At 40.9% G+C, this 19,435-nt stretch overlaps 1 protein-coding gene across 12 annotated transcripts in view; it reads left to right on the top strand.

The window, feature by feature from the left end:
- The window catches only part of Erc1 (ELKS/RAB6-interacting/CAST family member 1), a 292,052-nt gene that overhangs the window by 67,782 nt on the left and 204,835 nt on the right, over nt 1-19,435 (top strand). For 5 of the 12 annotated variants that reach the window (NR_172210.1, NM_001394884.1, XM_006237230.4 and 2 more), the window contains exons 4-6: nt 3,672-3,746; nt 8,472-8,627; nt 14,594-14,761. Coding sequence is in view for 11 of the 12 variants with exons in the window: in NM_001394884.1 (NP_001381813.1) it covers nt 3,672-3,746; nt 8,472-8,627; nt 14,594-14,761 (399 nt within the window). In the remaining variant the exon portion in view is untranslated. Of the gene's footprint in view, nt 1-3,671; nt 3,747-8,471; nt 8,628-9,967; nt 10,061-14,593; nt 14,762-19,435 lie in introns of all 12 variants that reach the window. The other 7 variants (XM_063285644.1, XM_039107148.2, XM_063285646.1 and 4 more) reach the window with 2 other exon arrangements.

The following is a 19,435-nucleotide window of genomic DNA, read 5'->3' as shown; positions in this document are numbered from 1 at the left end:
TTAATACCCATCACTGTCAGAGCCTCTTTTTTTCCTCTAAGAGCAACTGTGGTCTTGGCTTTTATGATCACTTATTTGCTTTTGACTAAATTTGCCCTGTCTCTATTCCTAATATTAAAACATTATCACATTTATTATATATGTTATATCAATACCAATTAATGGCAATAAATATCATGGCTTAGTTTCATCTGCATTCTTTTTTAATTAAATGTTTTGATATTACTTTTAAAAAATTTGCATTGGTATTTTTACTGCATGTTGTCTGTGTGAGAGTATTGGTACCCTGGAACTGGACTTAGAGACATTCGTAAGCTGTCATGTGGGTGCTGCGAATTGAATTTGGTCCTCAGGAAGAGCAGCCTGTGCTCTTAATTTCTGGATCATCTCCTCAGCCCCCATTTTAAACATTTAATTAATTATATTTTGGGAACTGTTTTGTCTTTGTGTTGAATTGACTACTGGAGAATGACCTTAACTTCCAATCTTCTGCATCCCTTCCAGTGTTGCGTAGTCTTAGGGATCTCACCCAGCTGAGGACTATGTGATGTTGTGCACACTGCTCAAGTACACTACCAAGCGAGCTGGGTTTTCAGCTCTGTTTTTCAAAAGTACCCTTTAAAGTTTTAATTACAGGTTTAATCTTCATGAACTATTTCTTAGCTTACAGGCTAGAATAATAATCCCATTACATTTGTAATTCCTGTGTATGTGTTGACTTATCTACATAGAGAGGGCGGGGAGGAGAGGGAGAGAGGGAGATTAATTAAGTATTTTTAAAGAAGAGATGACAAGCAGGACTGTTTCATTAGTGAAGACATCATAACTTAGACATCCCATATAGACTTATCCATTATTCCTACCCTATAACAAATTATAATTACAGAACACATAAGATGGGGTTGGGGCTTTAGCTCAGAGGTAGAGCGCTTGCCTAGCAAGCACAAGGCCCTGGGTTCGGTCCCCAGCTCCGAAAAAAAGAAAAAAAAAAAAACAAAAAACCACACACACACAAGACAGGAAATTAAGCCTATTACAGGAGACAGGCATTCATTTATTCTTTACTTCACCAAATAATTTAAAACAATATCCTAGCATGATAATTTTACCCCTCCTGTCTTTAGTGTGTATCTGTTAACCTCATGGAGAGTTTTTTGTTTAAACACAATGACACCATCGCAGCTAATCCACCTAAATGTTTAGGAGACGTTTGAGCTAGGAACAGATGAGGTAAAGTGCGCATAGCATGGGAGATGGGAGAGAGTTCAGCAGCCCAGCATACTTGGGGAACAGCTAGGTGTCCAGTGTGACTGAAGTACAGTGACTGAGGGAAGTCCGGAAGACATGAAGTTTTACACTCTCTCAAGAAAACATGTCACATGGGGAGCCATGACAGGGCTTTGAGTGTGTGGTGAGGAGATCACCTTGGTTTTTAGAGGAGTGTATTGAGAAGGTGCGGTAAGGGAAGCAAAGTGTTGGAACTTGCTAATGAGAGGTGTGGTTTTGGATGACTCATGTTAGGTGATAGTATTAAAGATAAAGAAAGAGTTTTTGGATTTTGGCATGTTTTGAGGGTACATCTAAGTAGATTTCCTGACATTGGCTTAGTGGAGACTGGAAGGTATGAATGACCGCATGTTTAGGATGCTATTGGAGCCTGTCTTGGAAAATAGCTTTTGAAATGTTTGATACCTATATAAGTATGATATCCAGTTGAATATGTAAGGCTGGAGTTAGTTGTAAAGATTGAATCTGCCTTCCCTTAAATGTTTGAGCCAGAATTTTTTCAGGTTGTAAGATTTTTGGGAGTTTGGAATATTTTCATAGATGTTAGAAGTTGGCCATTTTCATTCTAAAAGTGAAATCTGAAATGCTATAAAAAAGAAATGAGTATAGTGGGAAAACATTGTTGAAAGGGCTTTTCTTTCTATAAGAATTTATTTATTTATTTATATTTTATAGGCATTGGTGTTTTGCCTGCATGTATGTCTGTATGAGGGTGTTGGATCTCCTAGAATTGGAGTTACAGACAGTTAAGAGCTGTCATGTGGGTCCTGGGAATTGAATTTGGGTCCTTTTGAAAAACTGACTGAGTTCTTAACTGCTGAGCCATCTCTCCAGCCCTGTTCTGAAAGAATTTAAGAAAAGCTAAAAGTTAATCAGTGAGCTTCCTGGCCAGGCAACAGTGAGTAAGTAAGGTGAAAGATATAACCAAAATATTTTATTTTAGTCTTTTTCATTATTCTTAAGCACCGTTTGTATGGAGTATTCCACTCTGTCCTTTCTAGGGCTGTCCCAGGTTTTGTTTTTTGTTTTTGTTTTTTTTTGCTTTTAAATAGTACTGACTAATTAATTCAGAGACAGCCACATCTTAACATCTCTCCTTGCTAATTATTTGTGGGGTAGTGTTGTTTGCTTTGGCAGATGGGGTTTCACTGTGAAGCTCTGGTTGTTCTGGAACTCATTGTATAGACCAGTCTTGATCAAACTCATAGAGGTCTGCCTGCCTCTGTTTCCCTTCCTGGCCTGCTCAGCCTACTCTGTTATAGAACCCAGGACCACCAGCCTGGGTTGATCTCATCCAGAATGGGCTAGGCCCTCCTACATTAATCACTATTAAATAAATACCCTGCATGTAGCCTGATATTATGGAGATGTTCTCAATTGAGGCTCCTCCTTCTCTAATGACCTGAGCTTATGTCAAGTTGGCATAGAACTAGTCAGCACAAGTGACACACAGACACATCACTGTTAAGCCACAGCCTTTCCTTTTCCACTCATCCTCAAGATCATATATTAATAAAGACATCACAATAGAAAACATTTTACAAACTTAAAGAGTTCCACAGCCTTACAAATTCAAACATGTTAACAGTTTAGTTTCTTTATAATATCGAGTCTCTTTTAGAAAGAATTCTGGGATTAAAGACATGTGCCACCATATCTGGCTTCCTTTCTTCCTATCAAGAAAGTTGCCTTACGACGTTTTTTGATTTTGAACTACATAGAACTTGTCCAACAGACTTTTCCACTGCCCTGGAGCCCCACTGGAGCTCCATCGTAGGTAACTGGGCGGCTGTTACTCTGGAGGTGGGTGCTGTAGAGAAGAGGCTGTCAACAGAGGTGCTTTCTGCTTTCCGCCTTCCGCCACTCTACACAGTGCAGGCTGGTCGCCGTGGCCTTAGCTTTTGTTAAAAGCGGATCTTTCCTGTTCACCCTCCTCCCCCTTTTAGATCATTTGTAATTTTGTTTTCCAGTCTTATTGATACATCAGTCTGGTGACATTGCAGTAGTGGTTGATAGTATTGTGTCTAGTTTTAAATAACTAGCTATTTAGAGCCAGGGATCCTCAGAGTGTATGTTTAATCAGTCCGGAGTCCCTGGAGCACCAGTAAGGTTTGTGACAGAGGAAGGGTCCACTTACCGCAGAGGTTGGGTCAGTTATTTTTAGCAACTTCCACCTCAGAAGGCATGACAGTGGCTGGGCATGGTGGCACTTACTTTTAATTGCCAGCACTTGGGAGGTAGAGGCAGAGAGAGGGTCTGGTGGATATGTGAGAGGTCAAGGCCAGTCAGGGTTCCATAGTGAGCTCCAGGAGCCAGGACTGCAAAATGAGACCAAGAGGCATGAGCGTTAAAGGCAGCCACTGACTCTCTCTGCTTCTGTTCAGGAGATGCACCGGAGATTTGAGAATGCCCCTGACTCTGCCAAGACAAAAGCCCTGCAAACCGTTATTGAAATGAAGGTAAGTGAGACTCTCATGAAGAATCTTGGGTCGCCTCTCACTCTGAAATGGTCAGGCTCTTCCTGCATGTGGAGAAGGAGTAACAGTGCTTTGCTCACTTGGGAGACCGAGAGGAGACTGCAATTGTTTTCATTCTTAGTGCAAATGCCAACACATTGGAAAGATCCAGTGATGATTGTAGGATTGATGTGAAAATAACTTTCTCCCTGCAGACTCTCATGTCTAGAGGACCCCAGAATCGGAAGATAGTATCTTGAAAAACCATTTTAAGTTAGTGACAAGTTATCTCCAGGAGTTATGAGTTGGCTGTCTGAGTTAAATTCTTTTTTTTTTTTTTTTTGGTTCTTTTTTTCGGAGCTGGGGACCGAACCCAGGGCCTTGCGCTTCCTAGGTAAGCGCTCTACCACTGAGCTAAATCCCCAGCCCCCTGAGTTAAATTCTTTTGATTTAAAGTTTAACTATATTTTATCAGATGTATGACATGAAGCAAGTTCCTAACCTCTCTATGCCTCAGATTTAAAAAAAAGAAAGTTAGTGAAAACATGTAAAATGCTTTGAACAGACCTTGCACATAGTAAACAGTTGATGTTAGGTGGTGTTGCTAGTATTTTGATTAGACACATGGTCTCTGCTTTCCTTATTGTGACACTTGGGCTTCCAGTTCCACATATGGCTCACCATTGCAGGGACATCCGAGGCAGGAGCTTGAGACAGCAGGTCACATTGTATCTGCAGCCAGGGGCAGGGAGAAGCAGAAGTAGTCTTGCTGCCCCTGGCTGGCTCTCACCAGCTAGCTTTCTTCTGTCTTGTACAGTTCAGAGCTCAGTCCATCAACTGGAGCCACCCACATTCAGGGTGAATCTCCACCCCACCTCAGTTACTGCGGTCCCGACAATCCCTGCACAGACATGCTCAAATGCCAGGCTGGTGATGTAGATAATTGCTCATTGAGACTCTTCCAGGTGATTCTTGGTTGTGGCCAGTGGCCACATGGTCCTCCTTTCCTCTCCCTGTGTCCTAGGCTGATTTTGAACCTGAGGACTTCCTGTCTCACCCTTCTGAGTGCTAGGCTTATAGGCATGTGCTGCCATACCCTGCTTTATGTTTTTCTTATAAAAGCCCGTTTAAGTAGAACTTAGTTTCTGCTTTCTTTAACTTCTTTATATCCTATAAGAGGCTTGAGTTGTATTATACCTCCTGCCCCTTTTGATGTGTGTGCAAGGCTGTGTGTGTGTGCGAGTGTGTGTGTGTGTGTGTGAGTGAGTGGGTGTGTGAGTGTGTGTGTGTGTGAGTGTGTGTGTGCGCGAGTGTGTGTGTGTGAGTGAGTGAGTGTGTGTGTGTGTGTGTGTGTGTGTACAGTGTTTCATTCTGTAGCCTTAGCTAGCAACAACAAACTTTGGCTTGCAGTGATAAAACTTTGTTCAAATTATGCATATTTTTCAGCCAGTTTAAGGATTTCTCAAACGTTTTAAATTACTAGTTTATGGGCTCTTTGGAGTTACGTAATTATAAGCTTGAATATACTCTTACAGGAGGCTTTAGGATGGTTTAATTTTATGGCTTTCCCTTAGTCACATAGTATAGGTTTGTTTGTGCATGTTACTTCCTGATCCCTGTTGATGCCTAAGGATAAAACACAAGCTCATGTGTAGCTTTTTTCCCTTCCCCCTCTTCTCACAGATTAGAGGTGTGTAATTTTGTTAATTGGCTGTATGTATATTTTAAGTGTTGCTAGGCTTATCTGTCAACAAGGGTCAAGTGGATGGTGCATTGGTTACTTTTCTCGTTGCTATAACAACATACACAGCGAAGGTTATTTGAGAACCATAGGTTTATGTTGGATCACGGCTTGAGTGTATAGTCCACGGAGTGGGATGAGACATGTGAGGCATCAGGCCGCTCTGCTCACAGTTGGGAAGCAGAGAGAGGTGAGCGTTGGCTCCACTCGCTTCTCCTTTTTAATTTAGTCCCGGACTCTCGATCATGGGATGGTGCTGCTCCCATTCAAGGTTGGCCTCCCACCTTAACCACTTCCCTGGATACACATGCCTCATAGACACCTCCAGAAGTATGTTTTCCAGGTGATTGGAAGCTGCTCTCTGCCGTTACAAAGTGAGATAGTTCAGGGTAACTGGATCTGTAAGGAAAGTCAAATTTTGCTTGGGGAAAGGAGACAACCTTTGGATTGGAATGTGGTAAAAATCTCAAGGTGTAGATCCCCAGAGTGTGTGACAGTGATAGGGAGAAAGTGGAAGGGAGCTGATCGACCTGCTTTGTTTTCCACATAGAAGTGTAAAAGCTGATTGGGAGAGCTGCCCTCACATAAACCTCCTCTTGGTACCACTTGAGCTTATGCTAGAACTAGGTATACTAACAAGAACTATTTGTCCAACCTGACTTCAGAGAGTAAATGGGTAGATGTTTCCCTGGGCAGTCCATGCTTGCCTTGACGTTTTCACAGCCTGCAGAAATGGTCTTTTCTAGAAAGAAGTTTTTGTGCAGCGGGCTTGATAGTGAGTTGAATTTTGTCCTTGTTGTTGTTATTAAGAAGTAAGGCCTTGGGTAAGGGTCTCGCAGAAGCTATACAGGTGGCCTGCTGTGGATGTATGGAGCACGGGCTTTCCCTCTGCGCCCTGTTGTCTTTTGAGGATGAAAACTGCTAGAGATACACTCCCTTTTCTGTCTGCTCCTTCCCTCTGGTTACTCTTGTGTGGGTGTGGCAGGACTTACACTTGACTCTTACTATTCGTGTCTGTGTAGTGTTTTAGTCATTTTAAAGAGACTGTGCCCTGATACTTGCAGAACATTTTATATTAATCTCAAAAGTGAATTTCAGATAGTACAATTGAAGTTTAGGTTATGGGCAAGGCAAACATGCCTCTTTCCCCTTAGCTCCCCCAACTGGAAAATTGCTGGTTGAAGTTGTCTCATGACAGATTTTTACGTTTTATCTTTCTGCTTCAAGAATTACAGTAGCCAACACAGCCAACCAAGATATCTTTGATGTAAAGTTACAAAGGAAGTCAGTTTTAAAATTCCATCCCAAAACGTTCTCTCTAAAGCGCCAAAGGAAACAGAGCTGCACTTCCATTAGTTAACGGTCCTATGTCTTAGGCAAATTAACTATGTTCAGAATTATTTCATGAAGACAGTTTGCTGTTATCAATCACATATGGAGTTAAGGATTATTTAGATGTCACAAACAAATCAAGAAATTGCGAATAGAAAAATAATGCAGGAACATAATATTGTGGTAATAATTTACAAGAACAGTCATTGATTATTTAACTTAACTATTTTTTGAGATGGGAGGGTATCTCATTATGTTGCCTAGGCTATCCCTGAACTCCTGGGATTAAGTAATCCTCTTGTTGTCTCATTCTTAATACCCAGAACTATAGACATGTGCCAGGGAAACATTTTATAGATATTTCAAATGTATTTCAGAAGTACAGAGAATAAGATTTCTAAAATATAAAAAGTAACCATTGATATAATTATTCACTCTTAAATTTTTTGCAATTGGAATGCTAGATAATTATTGTATGCATAATTAAAACTTTATTGTACAATTCTTTTAAACTTGTATTCATTTCTCTCATTTATTGGCAGAAACATGCCCCCTAAAGGTCGCCGAGTGGTGGAGTGTTAGAACTAGAACAGGCTTTACAAACTACGGTTCCCCCAACCCCACTAGAAATATGTTGGTCATAAAATACAAAGAGCCTTAGGCTGTTTTTGTACTGCTTCTGCCTCTTTGGTTCACCATGTCTGCTTGAGTTGAAAGGGTCTGTGGCTGGATGGAGGAAGAAAGAGGTGTGGTGGTAGTGAGGGTGAGTCTTCCTCTCCCTGTGTGCTGCCCAGCAGCTTCTCTGTATATTTAATGTTATTAAACTCAGAATTTTGAGAGACACAGTTATTCGGCTACTTTTAATCTTTTTTCCACTTTGGAGGAAAGGATTTATTTCTTTACACTTCCAGGCAACAGTCCATCACTGAGGAGAGTCAGGGCAGGACCTGGAGGCAGAGCTGATGCAGAGGCCATGGAGGAGGCTGCTTACTGGTTTGCTCCATGGCTTGCTCAGCCTGCTCTCTCACATCATCCAGGACCACCTTCCCGGGGGGCTCCATCCTCCCTCAGCTGGGTCTACCCATGTCAATCACAGTCAGAAAACGCTCCTCAGGCCTGCCTCAGGCCAATCTGGTGGGAACATTTTCTAAATTGAGTTTCCCTCTTCTCAAATGACTGTAGCTTGTGACAAGAAAACTAACCAGGACAACCTGGAAGCTGGAAAACTGTCTCCAGTGAAATGACAACTTTCTCATAACTATATCTCCACAAAATTCCTTTCTTCTTTCATCATTACCTGAGAACACAGCCATTCTCTCTCCTTTTTTTTTTTTTTTATAAATTCTATTTCTTTTTTTTTTTTGGTTCTTTTTTTTCGGAGCTGGGGACCGAACCCAGGGCCTTGCGCTTCCTAGGCAAGCGCTCTACCACTGAGCTAAATCCCCAGCCCCTTCTTCTTCTTTTTTTTTTTTTATTTTTAGAGATATTTATTTACATTTCAAATGTTATCCCCTTTCCTGGTTTCCCGTCCATAAACCCCCTATCCCCCGTGCCCCTTTCTTCTATAAGGGTGCCCCCGCCCCCAATCCATCCACTCCTTCCCAACGTTTAGTCTTTGTCAATAGTTTAATTCTTAACTCTTCCATTGTTCCCAGGATTCAAAAATTTCTTCCATGGAGCGTGGGCTCCGAGACCTGGAAGAGGAAATTCAGATGCTGAAATCAAACGGGGCTTTGAGCACAGAAGAGCGGGAGGAGGAGATGAAGCAAATGGAGGTGTACAGGAGCCACTCTAAGTTCATGAAAAATAAGGTGGGCGCGCACGCTAGGGCCCGGAAGCGCTCGTCCGCGTTAGGATGTAAGGTCTGCGTTGTGTTGTAGTAGACCTTAGACAAGGGTTGTTGTCATTGTGTCCCCATGTAGACATGTCCTGGAACTAAAGTCGGAATTACTGCTACCATTTATTTATTGTAAGCTTTTATGTAAATAAGAACTAAGGACATGTTAGAGTTTAATTTTTCATTTCTGTAAGAACTTCTGAAATGATTTGATGGAACTTTGTTCAGATGAATTTTTCTTCATATAAAAGACAGCTCATTCATTTCTTACTGTAGAAGACTACCTCTTCCTGGGAAGTATTTTAAGTTAAACCCTTGAGAGCCGTGTTTTTTGTTTTTTGTTTTTCTGAAAAAAGTTAAATGTTTTTTCTTTAAACAAGTTCCAAGAATAAAGGGCCTTTGCTTTCTCCCTTAGTGGGTTCACTTGGTAGCAGGGTTGCTGGCTGCTTCCTGTGTGCTCCTCAGGTCAGTGTGGTTTAAAGTCAGCCACAACAGCTTTTCTTCAGATCCAAAGTCATTTACTTGGATTTTTATAAACCATTTAAAGAAAATTGAAGAATTTGGTTTATTGCGGTTTAATTAAAATAATTATTATAAAAATTGGGCATGATGGCACATACCTGAAGTCCCAGTACTTGGTAGACAGAAATAGCTGGACTTCTGCAACTTGGAGGCCAGCCTGGTCTACAGAGTAAGTTCCAGGCTAGCCAGGGCTACATAGTGAGACTCTCAAAATAAACAAATATACAAAAAACAATTTTAACAATGAAATTTTAGCTAGAAAAGTATTATTCACTGTGTTTCCCAAATGTATACAGCAACTGTGTTCTTTGTTCTTTGGAACCGAAAACCAAAACATTCCCATACTTGATGTGGAGGAAGGGCATGGGTGTGACTCCCTGTCCTGTTGGGTTTCTTGTTGTGGTGTCTGTTACCAGGTTTATGTCTGTAGAATTTTCCTCTATTACTAGAGTCTGTTACTGATGATTTATGCTAATCATATGTTAATTTTAAAGCTAAAAATTTAATGTGTCCAACTTTTTGTTAGTGTAAATTCTCTCCGTGATTTTAGGACAGAATGTACTGGATCATAATCTATGTTTTACTTCCATTTTGATGGTCAGCATATTCCAGTTTATTTCCTAACAGTTTGTGAGATAGAGACAGTATATGCCTTTGAACAGTGATTTAGGGGAGAGCTTTGATTATTTTATGTAAGTTATTGTTATTTCAGAGGTTACTGTGGCTCAGAATCAGATAATATGAAGACCTGAGTTGGCACATGAGTGAAAAACAATAACAATGTCGTGACAGGTAGAGCAACTGAAGGAGGAGCTAAGTTCCAAAGATGCTCAAGGGGAGGAGCTGAAAAAGAGAGCGGCTGGTCTTCAGTCTGAGGTCTTTGCAGTAAGATTTACCTCTTTGTGTGCAGTGGTCCCACAGTGGGTCCCTGCTGGCTCTGGCTTCGGGGTGGCTTACACTTTCACTCTCTGTGGATGGCAGCTCTGCCCATCCTTAGCACTAACCAGCCTGCTCTGCTCTTTTAACTGACATTTGTTCACCAGTTTGACCCACGTGTCACTTGTGCACACTGAGACTGTCTGTATGGGGGAAGCCTTACACCTGGCTCTTTACTGTTGTGCTGCACTGTGGATGGCATCTCAGAATGCCCCTCCCTCATCCTCTTGTTGACTAGTTATACATTGATTTATATGATGCTCTTTCCCTATTCCTTTTAGGTACAGGAATGTGTGAGTGTCTGTAGGCCCAGCTCCTACAACGTACCCCGCATTTGAAATTCTTGAGGAACTGCTTTAATTCTACACAGAGACATTATCTTTAAGTTTTCATTAAGAGACTGTGTAACAAATGGTATTTTCTTTAAGACAGCTGTATAGAGACTAATTAGCCTATTTAAAGTTATCTTGTAGTTAGAACTAGTGTGATGCTTATTTTAAATACTAAGTCTGCTCCAGCCTTCTGTGTAGTGAACTTAAAACTGCATTTCTAGCTTTATGATAAATTATAATAACTTTCCACCTGTATGCTTACTAGAAGCATCTTATAACCTGGTGCAGTGATGCACACTAATTTACAGATGAGAAAACTTAGGTAACAGTTGATGCCCAGGAAGCCACAGCTCATGAGAGGCAGGATTAGATTGACGCCAGCAATCTGGTTCTAGAGTTTTTAATGAAATTTCTTCACTGTCTGGTCTGTCTTGTCCAGGTGAACCTTCCTCAATATGTCGAAGATGAATGGAAAAAGTACTCTTAAGGAGTTATGTAGATTGGAATGCAGTGTTAAAAATAAGTTTTGTTAATTTACTTAATGAACAAATAAATTTATGGCCTATTTAATCTATTAACCTATTTATGGCCTCTATTGTAGGTTAAAAAGTAAAATGCTATGTTTGGAAAAAAATCTAATTAGATTATGGTGTTAACTATATGTTGTCTAGAGGAGAAGTTGGTATATAACTTCCTTTTTTCTTGGTTACTACTACTCCTTTATATGTGTCAACAGCAGCCCAGGTACATCTGTTACATTAAGTTGTTGAACTCCTAAACACTATGCTGCTTTGGTATAATTTCTCCATCGCCAGCTGGAGAAGACTGTTGTCTTCAGTGACTGAAAGCCACCGTGCCCTTCTCACCGGGTCCTCTCTCCCGGCATTTCAGAAGGGAGACTTGTGCGTCTAAGATTTTCTTCTGTTTGAAATGTTTTCTTCTCTTTCTTACTTAATAATGCACATGGCAGAGAAATGTCGGTCCTGTGCAAAACTGAAATCTCTCTGTGTGTATACAACATGTGTACTTGGGAATTTTGAGAAAGGACTTGTGATTCTGCCTCAGAGTCCTAAACATTGGGTGTTTGGGTGTGTATCTCCATGCCTAGCTTCTGTTTATTTCTGATCCATGTTGGCAAGTATCCAGAGATTTGGATACCTTTAAGCCATAGTTCTTGGCTGAGAAGTGGTAATAGTTTGACTATTCTGGGTATTTATTTATAGAAGAAATATGTTTTTAGTTCAATCTGTGTATTACAGACAGATTAATACTAATAAGCATATATAATATGAATCATTACTAGTCAGTAAATAGAGTTTTGATGTGTACAGAAAAATGCTTATTTTATTGAAAAAGAACCCTGAGCTGTTTTAAGTGCTTCTTACCAATCTAGTTGGTTTTCTTTCTCTTCCCTCTGTGCCGGTGCTGGGTGGAGATCAAGTGTAGGGTCTTGTACAGATTAGGACAGAACTCCTCCACTGGGTATGTTCCCAAAACTAGAAGTCTGATTTTATGGTAAACTTTTTTCTTCTTGTGAAATTGCTTCAAAAAAATCTTTTTCCTTTACTTAAGATTAATTTGGTAAAATAAAATGCTATAGAAATACTTTAGAAAACTTTAGATACTCAGCTAAACTTAAGGACCCTTGTCTCATCTGCTGTGAAAATGACTGAATTACCATATTTATGTTCAGTAGTTAATCGATCTTGTTTTTATCTCCTGGATGGTAGGCCTAATATAAAATCAGGACATGTCTTAAGACAGCTTTCTTAATCTTGTACTTTTTAAAAGTTTAATACATTCACGATATGAAAGAAGGCGGCTGGGCAAAGTAGCTCGCACCTTTAATCTCAGCACCTAGGAGGCAGAGGCAGGCAGATCTCTGTGAGTTCTAGGCCAGCCTGGTCTACAGAGTGAGTTTCAGGACAGCCAGGGCCACAGAGAGATACTCTTGTCTTGAAATAAATAAAAACAAACCAAAAGAATTCTTTGGATCTGAGCTAGGTAAGAAAGCTTAGCGAGTAAGAGCAGTCACACGTAAGCATGAGGACCTGGGCTTAAATCTCTGCGACTTGTGTGGAAGCCAGGTGTGGTTGCATGTGTTTGTAGTCCCGGTGCTGGAGGGACTGGGTCACAGTAGGACCACCAGGGTTCTCTGGCTGCTAACCCAGCTTCACGTTCAGTGAGAGGGAGGACCAGCCTCAAGGGAGGAAGGCAGAAAGTGATAGAGCAGGACAACCAGCACTGGCCTTTTGGCCTCTACATGTATACACGCAAACATGAACATACATCATACACATGTCCTGTACTCACTGGATATGGCTGCACACACACACACTTATAATCCTAGCATGTAGGAGACTAGGAAAGAAGATCAGAAGTTCGAGACCAGCCTTGGCTATAGAATTAGTTTGAGCCAGCCTGGGGTACACAAGCCCCCCGCCCCCTTGCTGTTACTCGAACGTTCTCTCTCACTTGCTCACTCTCGCACAAATGCTTGGAAGGAATAGGGATATAAAGAAGATGCTTAAAAGAAAATATTTGTTGGTGTTAAGAGAGCTTATGGAGATTACACTGTATTCTTTATATATGAGATACCCATTCAGACTGCTAAGCTTCAAATGACTTGTGTAGTAGATTCTGTCAGAGTGAAAGCTTATACATTCTTTATTAAGTCCAGTGTTCATGTTCTGGGATGTGCATGTATGTCCCAGCCTGCGGGAACATCGACAGAGACCCTGGAGAGTGGAGTGGGATGGTTGGGACAAGAGGTGTGAGAAGTGGAGACGAGACAGTATTCTGATCAGGTCTCATTTAATCAAGCAAAAAGCACTTGCTTATAAGCAGAAAAATCACACAACACAAACTGGTTGTGAGGGTAACAATAAACATACGTCACATCAGAAACCAATGGCATAAGTTTTGATTTCCCAAAAACTTCTTACCTACAATAAGTTTCAATTTCCTGAAGTTTCTAACTAACAATAGGGTGAAACTCATTCTTGTATAGAAGGAAGCTACCAGGACGTCTTCAGTGATCTTGGCTGGTGGTAACCCCCACATATGGTACTTGGAAACAAGGGAAAACACCTAGCTCAGGAAAAGAAAGGCAGAAGCAGGCCGGGTGACCCCCGACACATGTAGTTGATAATTAGGTGACTTTAAAAAAATAGAAAAGAAAAAGAAAACATCTCTTTAACACCTTAACACTGAAAGTAGCCTGTTTTGTTGTTTTTTTTTTTTTGTTGTTGTTGTTGTTTTTTTTTTTTTTTTTTTTTTCCTATTTTCATGGTTTAGGGTCTCACTATGTACAGAAGCTGGCTTGGAACTCAAAGAAATCCAACAGCTTTGCCTGGTATAAAGGCATAACACTACCACATCCAGCCTCACGTTTTCGTATAAAGATTTTATGAAACTTTTGCTTGAAAAAGAAAACCAGAAGCATAGCACTAAGATTTGATTTACCTCGCAGTAGAAGAAGGAAGTTGCTTTCCCCTCCTCGTGCTGCATGTACACACTAACCCTGCCTGTGCTCCATCATGCTCTGGAGATGGAAGCTTGACAAAATGAAGTGGTGTTTGGGTGATGCTGCCTGGTCTGGTTGAACTACAACTTCCTCCTCCATTTTTACCCCTAAGGCAGTGGTTCTCAACCTGTGGGTTGCAGCCATCGGAAAACCGTCTTTCCCATGGTCTTAGGAATTGAGACACTACTTAGCAGCAAAATTACAACTATGAAGTAGCAATGAAAATAATTTTATGGTTTCGGGTCACCATGACATGAGAAATGGGTCAAGGCATTAGGAAGGTTGAGAGCCACTGCCCTAAGGGGTTTCAGAAACTATTTAGAACCAATAATGAAGATTAGAAATTTGTTTGTTGAATACACTTAGGTTTTGATAAGGAGCATCCGGTATTAGATGGTGCAAAAAGATTAGTACTGTCCTACCTTACTTATTTGCTATTTGATGAGCCCAGGAGCTCAGGGCTGCTAGACACGTGCTCTACCACTGAAGCACCCCATCGCTGCCTTATCATAGAACAAATGTTGCATTAAAGTTCCTATATTATGCATAAATGTGCCAGAGGACCAGCTCAGAGGTAGCTGTGTAAGTTCTTTCTTCCTCACAGTGTCGTCTTTTGTTTTCCAGATTGGCCAGGTGAAACAGGAATTGTCCAGAAAGGACACAGAATTACTAGCCTTACAGACAAAGCTAGAAACTCTGACGAACCAATTCTCAGACAGCAAGCAGCATATTGAGGTGCTGAAAGAGTCCCTCACTGCTAAGGAACAAAGGGCCGCCATCCTGCAGACTGAGGTAAAGAGTTCCTGTGATTTGTGTGGAACCCAGTCCTTTCCTACTTTCATCTGTTGTATATTTGTTATGTTTAGAGTCATGTGATCATTTATTGTAATAAAACAACCATTTTGTTTCTGTATAGCTAATCAAAACATGTTATTTCTTTATATTTTTTTGTACTTGGAGGAGTTATACCACATCTGTACTTCAAACTGTTTTAAATTATTCAAATTAGAAGATATTACTAATAATATATACGATTGATTTAGATTTAGAAGCAGTAATTCTTTTTTTTTTTTTTTTTTTTTTTAGTATAGAATAGAGTTTATTCAGGGCATGGGGAGAGGAGCCAAGAGGGTAGTAGAGGCAGAGAAAGGCAGAGAGAGAGAATAGAGGAGTAGAGGCCGGCCCACAAGCACGTGGGAAGGGAGAGAGTGGGAGCAAAAAGGCAAGAGCAAGAGAGGAGCAAGAGAGAGAGAAGCAGTAATTCTTATCCATGGTAAATCATAATTAAACGAATTATATGTTTATATAACATGTATGTGTATATATGTGTATACATGTCCCTGTGTGTACATGTGCATGTGCACATGTACCTGCCTGTGAGAAGGTCAGAAGACAAGTCTTGGTTGTCAGGGCAATCAAGCGTTCATCCTAGCACTTCTACCCTGTGAGTCATCCTGCCAGCTCTGATAGCATCATTTTCTAAGAAGTTCTGCTCTTTCATAGTTTTATTGGGCCGAATTTAGATATATTTAAGGAATTGCAAATATGAAATAGTTTAGAAAATATTGCCTTAAGTTCTTCATTTATAAAGAGGGTTTTCATTTTGGTAACTTGAACATTTATTGCCACAAAAAGTTCAGAACTTGGTGCTAGCCTTAAAGGTAAAAAGCCTCACTTCTAATTAGCCAGGGATACAAGCTGTTGATCCAGCATTTGGTTGATGACAATAGAAACATTTAAAGGCTTGTCATGGTCTGCTAAATAACACTTCTTCTCTGTCGGTCCTCTCTTCCTTGTATCCAGCTTGAATACTGTCTTATTAGCTGAGTCTTACACAGATGGTTGTAATTGGTTTCTTCTTACTTGTGATTGGTTTCTTCTACCATGCTGGTAAAGGCTGTGTTACCACTCTCGAATGGTTTGTGTGTTTGCCTCTGAGCAGGGTAGGAGTTGCCGAGCCTAAGGGATTGATTACCTCTATAAATTACTAGGACAGTTTGAATACAGCCATCTCATCCTGTTAAGGGTGTAAAAATTAATTTCTTTATGAATTTGGGGAATTTTAAGGTTGTAATGTGTTCATTTAATAGCACTTACTTCCAAATAATTTCTCTAATGACATTTGAGAACAGTCTCTGCCCAGCAACTTTCCTTTGTTAGAGCAGTAAGAGGCCGAGCGCAGCGGTTCGTTGATAGCTATTATTTTATATTTTACTCTTAATTGATTTTGTTTCCTCATTGAGGCAGTTTGATCTGATGTGGAAATCTATGAATTAAACACATGAAGAGGAACCGAGACTATGGAGCTTTTTAAGTTTTTCTGTATGCACATGTGTAATATGTATTCATGTGTGTATGTTTGTGTGTGTGAACGTATGTGGAGGCCAGAGGCCAACTTGAGGTGTTGTTCCTCAGGTGCCATTTACCTTGTTAATTTGAGGCTATCTCACTGCCCTGGCGCTTGCTGATGAGGGTAGGCTAACAAGCCTGCAAGTCCTAGGGATCTTCCTGTCTCCATTTCTTCGGTGAGTTACAAATGCATTTTGGGATTTAATTCAGATCCTCATGCTTTCGCAAACAACCTTACTGAGTGAACTAGCTCCCAGCTCCTCAATTAAAAATTTTTCATGGAAAGCATTGATGTGGGGAAAGGTCTGTTTGGTATCCCCTTGGCCTATCTTTTGGCCATCTACAACTGAGACTTCTGTTTTCCAGCTTGAACAATATTCTTGAAATTGCTTCGTCCTATAAATTTCTCTTGTAATCTGTTGACTTCTGCAGAGGCGATCACACTTTGGTAGAAATAATGGTTGAAATAGAGGTTTAGCTGCACAGGCCTGTCAGGCCTGTCAGTGATCCCAGTGCAAATGTGGATGGGGCCCAGGAAGCTCTCCTGCTAACCGAGGACCATTGATAGCTGTTGGGAAGGAGCATGGCTATGGGAGATGCTCATGCTCATACAGGTGGTACTAGTTGGACTCAATAGATTACTAAAGACTAAAGAGACGGTGTGACTGAGGGAGGGTTACATGCTTAGGGGAGTGTGAAAGGGAAGTTGGGTTGATGCAATCAGCATGCAGTCTGACATGTGTGAAATTATACAGTGAGAAAAGGGTACTGTAAACACAAGTTTAGGGTCAGACCTAGGATTAATGGTAACCCTCTGTGTGACTATATCTGAGTTGTTTTTTTAATCCATTTTAAGCCTCTATCTTCTCATTTCTAAAGTAAGGATATGGATACTACTAACTTCTCCAGTTGTTTTGGCCAGAGTAGATGTTTTATTGCGCATTTCTCTTCTGAACATGCAAAGATCCTTAAATTTTGCAGGTTAAAAATACTTTACAATAACTGATCTTTTTTAACACCTTGTCTGTCTGTCTGTCTATCTGTCTATCTAGTTTTTCAAGACAGTGTTTTTGTGTAGCCTTGGCTGTTTTGGAACTGGCTAGCCTTGAACTTGTAGAGATCTGTCTGCCTCTGCCTCTTAAGTGCTGGGAACAAAGGCATACACCTCCATTACCTGGAATACTTTTTATTTTATTAGCTAAAGTAGTGCTTTATCATGTATTTTTCTCCTGAACATGCAAGAAACCTTAAATATTTACCTTAAAATACTTTACAAACCTAGTCTTTTATAACACTTGTTTAATTTTAATTTAATTTTGAGTCAGAATTTCTCTATATAGCCCTAGTTATTCTAGACCTTTCTGTATAGACCAGACTAGATTCAAACTCACAGAGATCCATCTGTGTCTGCCTCCCGAGTATAGAAATTAATGGTGTGTGCCACTCTATCTGGCTTATAACACTTTTATTTGATATCAACTGTTTTATTTGCTCCTCCATTAGTTGCTTCAGTTTCACTGCAGCCCTAGCACCTAACAGAAAAAATGTAATAGAGGAGGACATTTATTTTATCTCATGGGTTTGAAGAGTTTCAGTTCATTCTGTTGGGGAAAGTACGGTGGGACAGTTGAGTTCATGGTGGTTTGAACATGCGTTAGACAAGGGTCTGGGGAGTGTAAAGAAACACAGGCTCCCATATGATCTCCAAAGGCCCACCTATATAGTTTCCTACCTCTGCTCACTAGGCCTCACCTCTTAAAGGTTCTAAAACCTCCCAAAATTCTACCAGCTTGGGATGTGGATCTGCCATTTCAGACTTAAACCTTAACATTCTACTCCTACCCCTTAGGCCCCCACACCCAAAGCTTCTGGCCATCTCATAGTACAAGATACGTTTAGTCTAATCTCAAGGCTCTCTCATAGTCTTAGCAGTTCCAGCATTATCAAAAGTCTCTACTGAGACTCAGAGCAGTCTCTTAGTTGTTACATCAGCTAAGAGCCCTTGAAATACCAAAAAAGAGAGCTTTATAAACCAGGCGTGGTGGTTGTACCATTAGTCCTAGTTCTTGACCGAATGGGTATTAGGACTGCCAGGAGTTCAAGGTCAATCCAGGTCACATGGTGAGACTCAGAAAAACAAAGAAAAACATGGGCATCTGGGGACAGCAGAATTCTAAGACGGAGTCATTCATTCCATGGCTGGAAAAGGAACTGATGGATGTTGAGCTGGGAAAGCTGCCCAACTGGGCGCTGATGTGGGATTTCACTTCCAAAGTAGGGTATGTCAGAGAGGTTACTGCTGGCATCACAACATGTGCATTAACGTGAGGAAAGGGAGCATCGTGGGGCCAGTGTGGTACTGGCACTCAAGGTACTTTTCAGCTCCTGCATTTCTATAAGGCACTCAAACATGAAGGATAGCAAGTCCCACTGAAGAGGAGCCAGTCCTGGGGGAGGTGAGTACTGAATGTTCCCAAACTTAACTGCCTCACCAACTCCCATTGAAGAATTCAGTTAAGACTAAAGTTTTTCATATCCTGACCGAGAACTCATGTCCTATAAATGGAGACAGTCCCATGTAAAACAAAACTCCAAACAAATTTATATACTTCTACCACTCAGTGGTCCATAGTAAGCGTTCCCATTTCAGGATGGAGGCATGGGGACATAAAAAAGAAGGATATGACTGAAGATGAGACTAACCCAGGGAGGCAAATGTTACATCTTCTAGCTCCATACCCAACATTTGGAGCATGTGGTGATAGGTTCTGAGCCCAGGTTGGCCTGGAGATAACAACCTTGTGTGCCCGTACATGGCCTCTCTCTAGTTGCTGCATGGATCTTACTCAACAGACGTCTCACATCTCCAGTGTCTTGATATCCATTGCAACTCAGCTTACTTTCAGTTTTTTCATCATTCTGCCATAGCTCCCTGAAGAGAATCACACCCTGCTATACATTTCCTGGCCTTTCAGGCTTTTCCCCTAACGTTTTGGTGGGAGCCTCCATGACTTTTGTATACTGCATGCCTGCAAAGCAGATAGCATGTGATTAATACCAGATTCTGCTGCCAGCTCAGCAGTAGTCACATCCACTGGATCATGGCTCCAGTGTTCT

This window comes from Rattus norvegicus, chromosome 4 (genome assembly GCF_036323735.1).
Source record: "Rattus norvegicus strain BN/NHsdMcwi chromosome 4, GRCr8, whole genome shotgun sequence".
Lineage (NCBI taxonomy): Eukaryota > Metazoa > Chordata > Mammalia > Rodentia > Muridae > Rattus > Rattus norvegicus.
Note: the sequence above shows the minus strand (reverse complement) of the source record. Positions and strands in the feature narration are given on the sequence as shown.